We start from the raw sequence: 15,286 nt of genomic DNA on the forward strand, positions 1-15,286 counted from the left end.
TCGCAGGCTGGAATCATATTACAGGATTATACATCATGTGTATGACTGTGTTGACAGGTATATCTACTGTAAATCACATCCAGATATGCTACTTATTTTACTTTTTTAACATGAACAGAAATAAACCTCCAATGAATATTTCCCTGTGGTTGTGCTCTTCATCGACTGCACTGATGCAAGCTCCTCTGTAATTTCAGTGTCTGGGGGTATGCCTCGTAAGAATATCAACAACTGCGCCGCGACACGTTCATCACTGCTCTCATCCAGGGCCAACGAGAAATAGGTGAAATCCTTTACCATGTCTTTCAACTGTTGTTCCATATTCATTACGGTGGCTTCAACGCGCCGTGTCACTGTTCGTCTTGACAGGGAAACATTTTCAAACAGTTCTTTCTTGTCGGGGCAAGGTATTACTGCAGAGTCAATTAAACTGGGGTGGCAGGTAGCCTAGTGGTTAGAGCGTTGGACTGAAATGTTGCTCGATCGAATCCCCGAGCTGACAAGGTAAAAATCTGTCGTTCTGCCCCTGAACAAGGCAGTTAACCCACTGTTCCTAGGCCGTCATCGTAAATAAGAATTTGTTTGTAACTGACTTGCCTAGTAAGATTAAAAAAACATTATTTAATGAATTCACCCTTCAGCGAATGGCTTGCTATGTTTAGCAATTTTGAGGGACAGTACATAGCTAGCTCTCATAATTCTGTCATTTGCTGAATGCAGTTTTGTGTAAAGTCCTTGCTGCTTTTGCAACTGAGAAAGCAACTCTTTCGATGCATTTGCCCTCTGCTTAGAATACATTCTTATATTTCTCTGCACGCTTCGTCTGGACGTGTCGGGACAAGTTGTAGTCTTTCACACTAAGCTTTCCCTGATACCTCAATAAATATTTCGATGTCCACTTTTGCTCGAACACCCTACTTTCATGGTCTACTTTCCTTTTCGTTGAAAAACAAATTTTTGCGCAATTTCTAGCTAGCTACTATTTGTAACTGTGACGTGTGTCAGCCTGTCAGTCACTGTCTGTCCTCGTGCAGATGTTATTTATATGTGCCTTCAAAATAAATGTCCCAAAAGCGGTGGGAGTTAAATCATTATACAAAGGCGAGTATTCATTGTTTTTGAAAACTTTACTATAGCAAATTCTTTATGTAATCTGAGCATGATTCCGCGGGCCGTATTGAATCAGGTCCCGAGCCGCATACGGTCCCTGGGCCGGCCTTTGCCCAGGCCTGTCCGACCGTGATTATTTACTCATAAAACGTGATACACATTTACACTAACTAATAATTGCCTCATCGTCCTCTCTTAATATTGTTTGTTCAATCGCTTATAAGGCTGTGATTGAGAATAGCCTATGCCTATAAACTCCCGACTTTCATTCTTGTTCTTTTTGAAAGCAGCAACTTTAGGACACCACCTTCTTAGGCTAATGGAATATTTGGGAAATAGGCTACGGTTCATAGCTTTAACTTGGACATTTGGTTTTCCGTATCGCATGGAGGGATCATTTCTTTCTTAATAAGCTTAAACTTGTCATAATTTTTCTATTGGCTATTGACATTTTTTCATCTATAATTATTAGTCCCCTGGCTACCATACGTTTTAAGGTTATTCAAATTACTTTTTGAGATGGAACTCATTAGTTTAATTAATTGTTTGATCAGGAGAAAGCCATGCAAGCATAAAATGATGAAAGCCAAAGTCATATTCTTAGCCTATCAACAAGAGAGAGAGGGGAATTTTTATATTTTATAGTTAGACAAGATAGTTAAGGAGTGTCCAATATACAGTGCATTTGTAAAATATTCAGCTCCCTTGACTATTTCCACATTTTGTTACGTTTGTATTTAATACATTTTAGATGTTTTTTTTCTCTTCAATCTACACACAATACCCCATACTGACAAAGCAAAAACAGTTAATTTTTGAAAATGTATTTTAATAAAAAAACGTAAATATCACATTTACATAAGTATTTAGATCCTATACTCAGTACTTTGTTGAAGCACCCTTGGCAGTGATTACAGCCTTGGGTCTTCTTGGGTATGACGCTACAAGCTTGGCACACCTGTATTGGGTAGTTTCTCCCATTCTTCCATGCAGATTCTTTCAAATTCCGTCAGATTGAAAATAGCTGTGCAGCGACGCTCCCCATCCAAAGTCTCTCCAGAAATGTTCGATCAGGTTCATGTCCAGCCTCTGGCTGGGCCAATCAAGGACATTCTGAGATTTGTCCCAAAGCCACTCCTGCGTTGTCTTGGCTGTGTGTTTCATGTCATTGACCTGTTGGAAGGTGAACCTTCGCCCCAGTCTGAGGACCAAGATTGAACACCCTTTTCTCCCCAGTTTAGTGGTATCCAATTGGAAGTTACAGTCATGTCCCATCACTGCAACTCCCATACAGACTCGGGAGAGGCGAAGTGCGGCCTCCGAAACCCAACCCGCACGGCTTCTTGACACAACGCCCACTAGGCCCGGAGGCCAGCCGCACCAATGAGTCAGAGGAAACACGGCATACCTGGCGACCGTGTCATCGTGCATTGCGCCCGGACCGCCACAGGAGTCGCTAGTGTGCGATGGGACAAGAACATCCAAGCCAGCCAAACCCTCCCCTAACCCAGACAACGCTGAGCCAATTGTGCGCTGCCCCATGGGTCTCCCGGTCACGCCCAGTGCGACAGCACATCTGCAATGCAGTGACTTAGACCAGCGCGCCACTCTGAGGCCCATTTTTTATTTTTTTTGCTTTGTCATTATGGGATATTGTGTGTAGATTGACGAGGGGGAAAAAATATTTCATCCATTCTAGAATACGGCTGTAACATAACTAAATGTGGAAAAAGTAAAGGGTCAGAATACTTCCCGAATGCATTGTACGTGTTCGTAAGTGTCTCACCTTTCCATAGTGGGGTCATATTAGCTACGGATGTTTTACTTGAGAAGACCATTTTTGGGATGTCTCATGTTCTGACAAACACCCCTTTAGCTTGGCCACCTTCCACCGCATAAGTAAAAGGCCGCCATTGGCGGAGGCGGTGGATTGAGACGCAGCCCATGCAACAACAACAAAAAATATATCTCTAGCTTAAACAGACGGATTTTGATGGGGCTTTTTGTATTATGCTAATTCGATTTTTGTGGGGAACTCGACATCGACTCTAGGGGGTTTAACTAAAATGGCTCATGCAATGGAATGTATTTTTTGTAATGTCAGTTGAATGAACAAATAACAGCACATAGACGGTTACACTTCCTGCTTTTCCTTCTTGCTTTGCTCTTATGGGCGCCAGTCCACCCATTATGCCATCATTGACTTGAATGGGGAACCCGTTCTATTCATTCTATTTCTATGGCAGCACATGCGGTCAGGAGCGGAGGAGAGGATAAAATGTTTATCTTAAAAATATTATTATTATTTATTTTTGCTATTCGAATGGTTATTACATTGACCGCAGTCATTTGGCTGACCAATAACCGTGATTCAAAGTTCCATGACAGTCACAGATCTGGTCCTTACCTTCATCAGCTCCTCAAGGCGAGAACTCTTCTTAGGAGCAAACAGGCTGGGGTGGAGGTAGTTCCCATCCCCATCATCGTCAGAATCATCAGAGTCTATAGAAAGACATTAAAGTATGAATAAAGTCTTAAGTACTTGCATTCTGAACTTGCATTCTGAATTTGGTTCATGTATTGTGTTGTTAACATACATTCTGTGCCCCTGTTCTCAAAGATTTCACATGCATTATAGTATAAAACTATGTATCCCATACATTATTTCCAACACTTTCTATATGAACTCTTTTTGTTAACCTCTTTGACCCCCGTGGCTTACCCTGCGAGTCCTGCTTGTCGGATGCAGGGGTGTAGCGGCCCTCCTTCATGGCCTTCAGGATGTGTTTGTAGTAGGGGTTCAGGTAGTGTTCGAAGTTCAGGAAGTCAAATTGGGAGTTGCCAGACTGTTTGGCTTTCAAAACAATCTCAAACTGGGCCCCCTGCTGGCACACAAAGTTGGCGGTCCTCTCAATGATGGCATGGGTTTTGGTGGTCGCTGGCTGGAGAGGAGAACGGAAGAGCACACGCACTAAGTCAGCAGACAGGAAAGTTATCAACAAGGCAGGGCAAAAGAAGTGTGGGGTTAAGGATAGGTGACAACCTGGGGCCGTATGTATCAAGCATCTCAGAGTAGGAGTGCTGATCTAGGATCAGGTCCCCCCACAGTCCATGTAATATTATTCATTGTGATCTAATAAGCAAAGGTGATCCTAAATCAGCACTCCTACTCCGAGACCCTTCATACATACGTATGAACACAACACGAGCCTGCTGCTGCCTACCACCGCTCAGTCAGACTGCTCTATCAAATCATAAACTTAATTATAACATAATAACACACAGAAATACGAGCCTTTGGTCATTAATATGGTCAAATCCAGAAACTATCATTTCGAAAACAAAACGTTTCTTTCAGTGAAATACGGAACCGTTCCGTATTTTATCTAACGGGTGGCATCCCTAAGTCTAAATATTGCTGTTACATTGCACAACCTTCAATGTTATGTCATAATTATGTACAATTCTGGCAAATTAATTACGGTCTTTGTTATGAGTAAATGGTCTTCACACAGTTCGCAACAAGCCAGGCGGCCCAAACTGCTGCTTGCACGGAACGCAAGAGAAGTGACACAATTTTCTTTGTTAAAAGAAATTAATGTTAGCAGGCAATATTAACTAAATATGCAGGTTTAAAAATATATACTTGTGTAATGATTTTAAAGAAAGGCATTGATGTTTATGGTTAGGTACACGTTGGTGCAACGACAGTGCTTATTTCGAAAATCCGCTTGTTAAATCATCACCCGTTTGGCGAAGTAGGCTGTGATTCAATGAGAAATTAACAGGCACCACAAAAATTATATGCAACGGAGGACAAGCTAGATAATCTAGTAATATCATCAACCATGTGTAGTTAACTAGTGATTATGTTAAGATTGATTGTTTTTTATAAGATAAGTTTAATGCAAGCTAGCACCTTACCTTGGCTTCTTGCTGCACTCACGTAACAGGTAGTCAGCCATGCAGGCTCTTCGTGGAGTGCAATGTAATCGGCCACAATCGGTGTCCAAAAATGCAGATTACCGATTGTTATGAAAACTTGAAATCGGCCCTAATTAATCAGCCATTCCGATTAGTCGGTCGACCACTACTATAAAAGGTCCATATAGCATGCACGATCGATTTTGTATTTCCACTTCCAATTTGCAAAGAAAGGAATCTGAAAATCTCACCCTAAACATTGTCAAATCACATTTGTACACATTCCTGAGAGATCCTAGAACGTAACAAGACTTCACTATATATTAGGGGTGTAGTATATCCTATAGGACACCATATTTGGTCAGAGAGCGACACCTTCATGGCACGCCGATGACGCGGGATGTCTTCACTTGAACGACTGTATCTTTGTCAAATAAGCACCAATCGGGGTCAAACAAAGCTAGCTAAATAGCCAATGAGCTGGGCTTTACGGGAGTATCCGGAAATCCTGTGTCTGTTGCAAAATGTAGGTGCTAACCTTTTGCGACAGTATGCCCTTTCCTTTTGGACAAAAATTATAAGAATATTCAGAGTTATGAAGTTATGAAAACGGATTGTTTTGCAAATGTTGAACTTATAATATGGCTACTAATACTGGAAAAGTAAATCAAAGTCCAAGTATACAGATTTGATGATATTTTTGCATAAAAAATGTAATATGAATGCAACGGTCTCCTTCACGATTTGCCCAAATGGTTCTGGTTGACTTCACACTAAATGTCATGGAGAACGCTCATACTTTAAGTTATCCATCTAAAACTTTGCACATACACTGCTGCCGTCTTGTGGACACCATCGCAATTACAACCAGAGTGATGGCTAGAACTGGGACCTTTCTATTGCATTTCAAAGATGGTTGTAGAAAAAAAAAGTTGTTTTTTTTCTTTGTATTTTCTTCTACCAGATCTATTGTGTTATATTCTCCTACATTCAAAGTCCAAACTTCAAAGTGTTTCCTTTATATGCATATCCTTGCTTCAGGGCCTGAGCTACAGGCAGTTAGATTCGGTATGTAATTTTAGACGAAAATTGAAAAAAAAGGGGCTTCTTGACTTTAACATACATTTACAAAATAGAAATCATTTGGATTTGATGTGATACATTATTAAATATTACTGAGGCTGTGTACTTTCAATGAATCATTTTCGTTAGGTACCCTGAGTACCAAAAAAAAGAGAGCGACAAATCGTGAAAATAAAATTTCTCATTAATCTAAAATAATGAATAATAAATGAAGACCTTTGGAGAGGAGACGCTTAGGCCTGCACTCTGTAGTAGCGTCCCTATACACATACACTCCTAATGCATTCAGAGCCTCCGAGCGCTTGCGAGAGTAGAAAGCTCCGTAGCGGCAAATAACCTTGCAATTATGAAGATAAATGAGGAACAAGGAACTTCTTATGGAGTCATGATACACAGAGAGGCAGAGCGAGAGCTGATTCCTTCTCCCCAGCCCCCAGGATGTCAGACCGTCTGCTCGTGCTGCCTGAGCACTCAGACTTGTGATAATGTGGGGGAAATACAGCCACATCCACAGATTAATAATTCAGATCAGATATTCTGAGAATGGTGCCGGCTTTGACTAATTGACCGTTTCAAGGCAGAGCAATTGGAAGGGCTTTGCTGAGTCCCCAATCGAAATCTCATTACAAGGACACGTAGAAAGAAATCAGCAGGTAAGGATTCTGTGGCGTGGGTGGGCCCATTGTCTCACAGTGTGTCTACTCTGGACATCACAGAGGACGCTTTGACAGCCAGAGCGAGGGAGAACTATCTGTCACATGCATTTTATTGAATCACTTCGTGTGTGTGTTTGCGTAAGACTGAAGTTGGGTAGAGTGTGTGTGTGTGTGTGTGTGTGTGTGTGTGTGTGTGAGAGAGAGAGAATCAAGGCCATGCTGAGATGAAAGCCTCCCAGTCTACAATAAAAAGAAGCCTGCAGATGACAGGCGAGCGGCAGTCAATGGGGGAAGCAGCAGCAGAAGAATGGACAGCCTGTCCTGGTGGACTGAGATGGAGAGAGACAGTCAGGATGCAGGCCCCCTGATACTGGCTGATGCAAACCAAGGCAGCACAGACTCCTCTTCTCAGACTCCTCCCAGGCTGCAGGATGTGAGTGATGACCTCAATAACCTCCTCTAGATCAGACACCTTATCGTTCGCCTAGTCTCTGGCCTCACCACCTGTCTGTTGGCAGTCTGATGGGCCTCACAACATCAATACTGCCTCACACACAGCCCTCACCAGCTGGGACTAAGTTCTGCTGGTATCTCTGCTCTGTTCCCTTCCTATTCTCTCTCTGTGGCTCCATAATAGGGATTGTTGTAGAAAAGGAACCGTTGACTGCCTGACCCACCATTTTAAAATGTAGTTATGACTCTGATCTGCCAAAAAACATTCTGCACCCCTGTGGTCCGTCCTGTAGATTTAAGCATAAAGCAGTGGGACGTTGTGTAGGGCACTCACCAGCTCCACATCGGGGGGGATTGCCAGGCCCGGGGGTGCCACGTAGGGTTCCTCGCTCTCCTGCGGCTCTGCTTCTTCTGATGGGGAACAACCCATAAGGTCAGAGAGAGAAGAGAGGAAAATAGATTAGAATTCACCCTACAGTCACTGTGAAACACAGCCACTCAACGTTTCCTCCTCTCCTTCCTCTACCCACTCTCATCCGGCCACATTGCTCCAGGCACTCAAAGTTTCAGCTTTACTTAATCTTAACTTTCTGGGAGGGCGCGGTCCCTGTCACAATTATTTACAACATCCAACCCCATCCCCCCCAGTGTGAAATAATAGGCAGACAAGTCAGCTGGAAATTAGATTACAATTTTATGCTTTGGTTCACTGTGGGGAGGCTGCAGATGGATGTAGGGGTAAGCGCATTTAATGCCAAAAATGGCTGCCAAGGAGCCCAGCCTAGACCTTTTTACGGTTAATGGACGCCACTGTGCAGATTTAATCAAGCGCTCCGCCAGTCGCCCGAGGTGTGCCCCGGTACTACAACAGAGCCAAATGATTGGTTCATGCTGAGAACTCCATCCCTGACTAAATCAACCCCCCCCCCTCCCACACACAGGAGGGGGTTTGTACTGCTGAGTAATCCCAGGCAGCGCTGGGCCAGGTTACACGATACTGATGACAGCACTCAGACACATAGCAATAGTACTGTACCATCTGCTGAGGAAGGGGCACCTGGGTGCTGGCTAGAGGGGGGGGGCACAAGTGCTGACAGCTTTCCCTACATCTCTTATTTAAGGATATAGGTACACGGTTCATTTCCGCGTTGACAATGTGTGGGCTAGCATGGTTGGGCTGTCAGGGACATTAGGTATTGATAATAGCAGTGGCCTGGCTGATAAATAGGCCTGGTATTTAGGCTTTTGTCAACAGACTTCAAGCTGCAGAACAGTTTGCTGTTAGCTGTGTTATGAACAACTGTCTAATTAGAGGATAGAGCCAGGCCCGGCGTGAAGTAGAGTGTCCTGACAGACACTCTCATCATTAACACTCCCTCCCCCAGTGTTAGGTTGTCAGTCAAGATGTTGGACTGACCGTCACGACTTGACATTGACTGTCAAGTCCAAAGCAAAGATACTTTAGCACCAATGAGATAAAAGACTCTCTAGCTAAGTGCCTCAGGCTTTGAGACAATGTCCACATTTTGGAATCGGTTTACCCTCAATATGTGTGGATACTTGGACTGGCTAGTGCAGGCTGTCTCTGGGATACCAAACAGGATCCGGGCCTTAGTATTCATGTGGTTAGAGTGGGCCAAAACAGAGCCTAGTGGAGGGGTTGGAGCCCAGTACTGGACCTCACAGGTGATTAACAGTCAGTACAGTTGCAAGCCAGTAAGACTATTTCACATTCAGAGGTGAATCTTGAAAACCTTTCTTTTTTTATAGCTCCAGGGCTTCAAATAGTGGTTTGCGTCTCCGGGGAGCCTGCCATGATAAAAAATGTATCATAGGATTTTCATTGAAGCTAATGTGCGAGCCTCTCCACCAGCGGATTGATTTGTCGTGTGTGTGTGTGTGTGTGTGTGTGTGTGTGTGTGTAAAAGTTCAGATGCTTTCTCTCTTTCTCCCCTCTCATCCTCTATGGGCAGGTCAGAGGAGAAATGTTCAGTGGTTGAAAGTGGTGAGGAACTGTGAATATGTGTGCGTGAAATGTTTAAATCCTTTTGGACTGTAATGCGATTTGGGATTAAGTAAATCAGTGTGCGTGTTCACCAGTCTCCCTGTTGGCCTCCTCTTCCTCAGTGGGTTGAGAAGGGTCGTAGTAGTCTGCACTGTAGCGGAAGCCCACTGAGTTATAGGTGCCTTCATCTGCGAGAGCTTCACTCAAACGCTTGTATTCTTCCTCTGTGTGGGACAAACATACACATTAAAAGAGTCATGAGAATGGTACGGTTAATTTTTGGAAAGCACAGTCATAGAAGGCTACTGTACTCTAGCATGAGACAAAAGAAGTGGATTGATTCAAAATTATCATTCCATCCATCCTAGCTAGTTTCAAGGATGTGAACAGTGTCGTGAGCTGACATAACAGAAACTAAACCAGATGGAATTTTGTCTTACCTTACAAAACCCCTTTTCTGTTGCAATTCATCTCATAGCAAAGGACGGTGAGGAATGAAAGACAAAATCACATCTAACATGATCAATATTTTTTATGTGTCTTGTGTTCCCACAATGGACAGATGGATAATTGCTAAAGCCCCACTACCCAAGGGCAAACAGCATGAGGGGACGAAAGTAACACAAATTACATGATGACTCATGCAATCCTGTCAGTTTGGGAATTAAACACCATATTTCCCTTAAACAGTCACTTAACTAATCGTCAGTGCTATTTCATTATAAGTGACAAATTCCTTGTTATAAAGTTTGCAGCATTGCTAAAATAACCTTAGGCTAGTCTGTGTTTGTAGCCTTAACACTTCAACTGCTAAAGCAGCCAGTTTGACTGATCATGACTTATTTCTTTTTTATTACTCTGCCATTTTTTTACTCTCCCATTTATTTACTCATGCCCCCTTCCATCCTTGACTTTTCCTAAATAAGTCCATATAACACACTGCCGTTGTTCTAATCTTATATCACAAACAAAACTGGAGTTGCCCTCATAAAACTGGTTGTGTCATTTTTTAAAATGGTTCTCCTGCTGCCCCTCCTCCTCCCAACAGTAGGGCCTGCTCCGCTCCTTCTTCCGACAGTTGAAAGTGCAATGCATAGCTGATACTCACCCTGATAATTGCCTCGAAACTGAACCTAAACCAATACTAATTTCACACATTTAACAGATTAAATCAATTAGTATGATGAGGAGAATGGGTGAGTTGATGAGCGAGGGGAAACAAAAGAAGCATAATGATATAATCACCAATTGTGAATGAAGAACATGGTGGGCCATTCTACTGTAATGATCCATTCTAATTATAGGCCTAATTTTAAAATGGTATGTGCCCAATATCAGTTCACCGAATCCAAGTAGTCTTATCAGTCTACTCTGGCTTACTTTGAGTAGGTTAAACAGCGAGCGTGTGCGTAATTGTACATGACGAACTGATTTCGAGCTCTGGGAAAAAATCCACACCGGGCAGCAGGCGTGAGTGTCAGAGAAAGTGATGCAGCTTGTGGAACCTTATGTTGGCAATGAGTACAATGTCACCATGGACAATTTCTTTACCTCACTGTCATTGGCGCACAAGTTGCATGCAAAGAAAACACCATGACCAAAGTGAGACGTGTTAAAACTAATGGGCATTTTACCACTCAATGCAATAAAATATACATCTTTGGACAGGAGGGGTACTTCTGTATGGAAAATCAGACAACGACATAAAGGGTGGTTAAAAGTTAATGAAAAAAGTTCAACTTGACAGCATGTTCATAACAAGGCAGTACAACTGATGCTGATTATCAAAAATTACATTACATTGTCGGTCTCAACAATAGTCTATAATCAGTCATTCAACCAGACAGTGGCCGTCGGTTTGGGTTTTTACTCTACCTTCTATTATGGTATTTGAATATTTGGTTTGTTAAATGTGAGTAGGCGTGTGTAACGTCCATTTTTATAGTTTACTCCGCTACTAATCTTCACACAGACCTAGTCCCACCCCCTGTCACTCAAGGAGCGCATTTGTTCACTTAAATAGGCAAGTCAAATTCTTATTTGGAATGACGGCCTAGTGGGTTAACTAGGCAGTAATTTTACCCTGTCAGCTCTGGGATTCGATCGAGCAACCTTTCGTTTACAAGTCCAACGCTCTAACCACTAGGCTACTTGCCGTCCCTGCACATGCAACAACGTTTCCAATTGTATCCTAATATAAATCCACAAGCGTTCTATGATTACAATATTAGTTTATGTTTCTACATCTGCGAACAGCTAGTTTGTATTTTCTTAGCATGTTATGCTAAATCGTGTTAGCCACTAATGCAAACCGCTAGTTAGCTGGCTAGCTAACAAAAGCTAATAAAAGTACTGACTCAGAGCAGACGTGGGTAGCTAATACTGCCTGATACCAGTGCTGGTGGAGGCTTAAATCAGCATGTTATTTGTACAACAGTGTCTTCTAAATCAAAGAGGAATAGGCAAAGCATGAATATGTTGGCTATACGAATAAAGATTTAATGTAGCCAAAGATTATAGGGTCCCCTAGAAAACACGGACCATCACTTTGGTTCCTTCACTGTCCCAATAACTCATCAATGGTATTTTCATTCGTTGTTATGTCAAACAACACTGTTTTCAAAGTGCCCACTATTATTTATATTCTAACTATGGAATTATAATAAATATTCTATGTCCATGATTGCAAAAGTTCACACAAGTGCTTTGATCTAAATCGCAATTGCAAGATTTGGTTAAAAATAAGGCCTGGTATTTTGCCCATATCGAGGCAGTGTGGAAATTATCTCAAATGAGTGCAGGAAAAGCAGAAATGTATGAATATGCAGGAAATGATTTTAGGTTGAAGTTGAATTGAACAGTATAAAACAATACGAATGGAGAAAGACCCATTGAAATCATTTAGAATATATGTTTCCACCCTAGGCTTACACACTACTCAAAGCAAATTTAGAACTTTTATTAATCAAAAACATCAAATACCATATGACATTTTGGCCATATCGCCCAGCCCTATCATGGACTTTGCAAACCTACTTACTAGAGGGTCTGCATGCACTGAAATGACCCCCGTACTTTAGGCTACATAGAATCTACCCTCTCAAACTCTCTCATCATCTTTGACATAGCTTCACTACCATACTTTTCTTTGCCATCCAAATAGGAATCAGATCAGAATGTGGAAATTGAACTGAGGTTATTACCTAGGATAACATGGCCTTTCTGTTGCCAGTACAGAGAGAAGGGCACATTAGCATACTGTAATCAAAACAACCTTCCAGTGCCTGAAAACATTCTGTTGATGGAGGTGTTGCAGAATACATCACTGAAACTACAGCCTTTTGAAAGCTCATTCTGCCCGGTGAACATAAGGGGATTCATTCCATTATTCACTTTGGCACCTTATGTAGAACCTAATTGTTGCATAGTGTTTTTGTTTTCCTTTCAGTTAGAACTTCCAGTCATCTGAAACAGATGGCAAATGCAGAGGCTGAATGTCCCCACAAATGTGCGATTGAAACACATGAGCACTTCGTGAAATAATGAATTCACCACTGTCTTCCACAGCTTATCCAGATGAGCCGAGGCATTGCACAGCAGTTCAGACACCACAGACAGAGTATGATGCCCCCAGCTGTGAATCTGATAGACCTACCTTGTCTGGCTTCTTCCTCCAGCAGGTCTGTGTGCATGGCCAGGTACCGCTCCTCATCACACAGGGCCTCGATCCTGGCCTCCTCCTCGGACAGCTGGTAGTCTCTGTTCCACGAGCCCGCGTCGTACTCCGAGAGGTCATGTAAGTGACCACGCCCATCATACCTGTAGGGTGAAGAGAGGGGTTAGAGACATGGAGAATGCCAATTGAGAGAAAAGACAACACATGGACCTACTTACCAACACAGGTTGGACCCTAAAACAAAGAGTTTTTAAACAACAAAAAGTACTACCTCAGTCACAAGTCTTTCATGAGGGAGTGTATGGTACTGGAACTGAGCAATCTCGTCACAATACAGACACAATAACCTGAACAACTCCCAACATAGGCTCTCTAGTGCAGTTTTCTGGCAAACTTACTCTGTGAATCTCATTCCTCTCTCAACAAATTGCTACGGAGCAACATCCCTGCATGAACACAGAAACAAACCAAAAGAAAACAACTCGCCTCTTACCTTACAAGGTTCCCCCCTATAACACTCACCAATCCTCCTATATCTGTAAAAAAGGTACATCCACACAAACCCGAGCACATAAATACCTATCCGTAAGAACCCAAACGGACGATATTTTCCTGCGTTCGCTCCCCTCTTCCACCTCTCCAGAGTTCCTTCGTCGAAAGAGAGAAGTGGGCACTGGGGTTGGCATTGGGGGGTCAGGCAGGACCCCTTAGCCTTAGGCTACTAGCTGGGGAAATAAGGGCTGGTTATGTGATAGAGAGACACACACATACATTGGAAACAAGAGACAGGCCCAAAAAGATTAAGGTGGCTCAACAAGACCATGAAGGGCCAACATAATGCCCCCCCCTTCATGGTTCAAGTGGGTTTATTTCCAAATAAACAACTACTTTTACAGGTCATCATTGCCAACATGCTCTACAGCCTGCAAGAAAATGTTATTAGAAATGAACAACTGAAAGCAAAAGGGAAACAACTGAGCTGGGATACTTGGCAGGCATTAGTCAACAGTATAAGAGCCTACATTTTGACATGAATTACTGTGAACCACCTTAATTCACATATTTGACATACAGTAGTAGTTTGGGTTGAATTTGCCGTGGTATTATCAACAAATTCGATTTCTTGGTGACTTGTTGGTAAGGTTTGAAGTTCTCATTTGAATTCAGTTTAGTGAAAGGCATTTAGAGATGTTAGGTTGTTTACATCCAAATTGTCTTGGAATTAACTGAACTGAATACCATACTTAACTTAATATTCTCATGTTGAAGCTACCAGAGCAAATACAAATACACCAAGACGCATAAGCCTCCCTTAAAAAGGGCAATGGGCAGTTAAGTAATACAAAGTTGAATACAATATAACTTGTAGACGATCTATAGTCCAAAACCCTGTAAACAAGTACATTGATGTATCTGTAAATATGAGGCAATTTTATAAAGGGGCAATTTTAAACAACTTTCAGTCTCATGTAGAGCTTGTTCACTGTTGAAATATGACCCAAATAGTGGAGGAAGCCTCTGCTTCCTTTTGTTAATAGCTAATGTATCTTCGTTTTCATGAGGCCAAAACTGACATTTATTAAGGAAGCTAGATAAAATGGTTCGCACACACTTGTACTTTCATGTGACAGTTATATTTGGAAAACTACGCCTTCAGCAAAACAATAATCCGATCGGTCCCTTCGAAAGACAGATCTGATTAGGAAAGTTGGTTAGGATAACAATTCCGTCTAGGTTTGTTCAACCGACCTATCAATCAGGATGTTCTTGTCCCCCATCCATGGTATGAGCTGTTTGCCCTGCTCGTGGAAGTGAGCCCTCTCGTCGTCCCGGAACAGCTTGCAGGCATAGCCGAACACCAAAAGCTCGGCATATTTTTTGCTGTCGCTCTCATTCTTCTTCACCGTCTTGTTGTTGTGGTCCCTCTTGCCCCCGCCTCGCCGATACATTCCAAATTAGCACGTGAAAACACGTAAAAGAAAGCTAGTGCGCTAACTAACGTTAGATAGGATATATCACTATCGTTTAATTATTGTCGTACTACAAAGTCTTTCTTTCTTCTTTAAAAAAAGAGTTGCGAAATGCCACAATAAACATACTCACAAAAAACATATCTAACATGTGCAGCCATGTTGGAAAAGTTAGTAAATATGCTTTATGGTTCATGTGTGCAGATTCGTTAATTCAACCTCAAGATGGAAAACACCACACGTAAATCAAATCTTTCATTCCCCAATATTCTGATGAGAAAAATTTGGATTAATTATTTATTGATGTTGATAATAAATAACACATAATCTGTCATTTGATTAGCTACTACGCTCTCTTTTTGTATGTTGATTGCGCTACCATGTGATTGTGAAATAACTTTCGACAGAG

The 15,286-nt window shown here is 42.2% G+C and overlaps 1 protein-coding gene across 3 annotated transcripts in view; it reads right to left on the reverse strand.

The window, feature by feature from the left end:
* The window catches only part of LOC139388780 (splicing factor, suppressor of white-apricot homolog), a 126,242-nt gene extending 111,179 nt beyond the window's left edge, over positions 1-15,063 (reverse strand). Inside the window, exons 1-6 of one of the 3 annotated variants that reach the window (XM_071135694.1) lie at positions 14,657-15,063; positions 12,887-13,050; positions 9,324-9,455; positions 7,561-7,637; positions 3,833-4,052; positions 3,518-3,612 (exon numbers count right to left, since the gene is read on the reverse strand). In XM_071135694.1, coding sequence (XP_070991795.1) covers positions 3,518-3,612; positions 3,833-4,052; positions 7,561-7,637; positions 9,324-9,455; positions 12,887-13,050; positions 14,657-14,856 — 888 coding nt within the window. In that variant the 5' untranslated portion in view covers positions 14,857-15,063. The remainder of the gene's footprint in view (positions 1-3,517; positions 3,613-3,832; positions 4,053-7,560; positions 7,638-9,323; positions 9,456-12,886; positions 13,051-14,656) is intronic. The other 2 variants (XM_071135695.1, XM_071135697.1) reach the window with 2 other exon arrangements.
* Positions 15,064-15,286: the final 223 nt, after the last annotated feature.

The sequence above is a fragment of the Oncorhynchus clarkii genome, chromosome 29 (genome assembly GCF_045791955.1).
Source record: "Oncorhynchus clarkii lewisi isolate Uvic-CL-2024 chromosome 29, UVic_Ocla_1.0, whole genome shotgun sequence".
In the NCBI taxonomy this organism is placed as follows: Eukaryota; Metazoa; Chordata; class Actinopteri; order Salmoniformes; family Salmonidae; genus Oncorhynchus; species Oncorhynchus clarkii.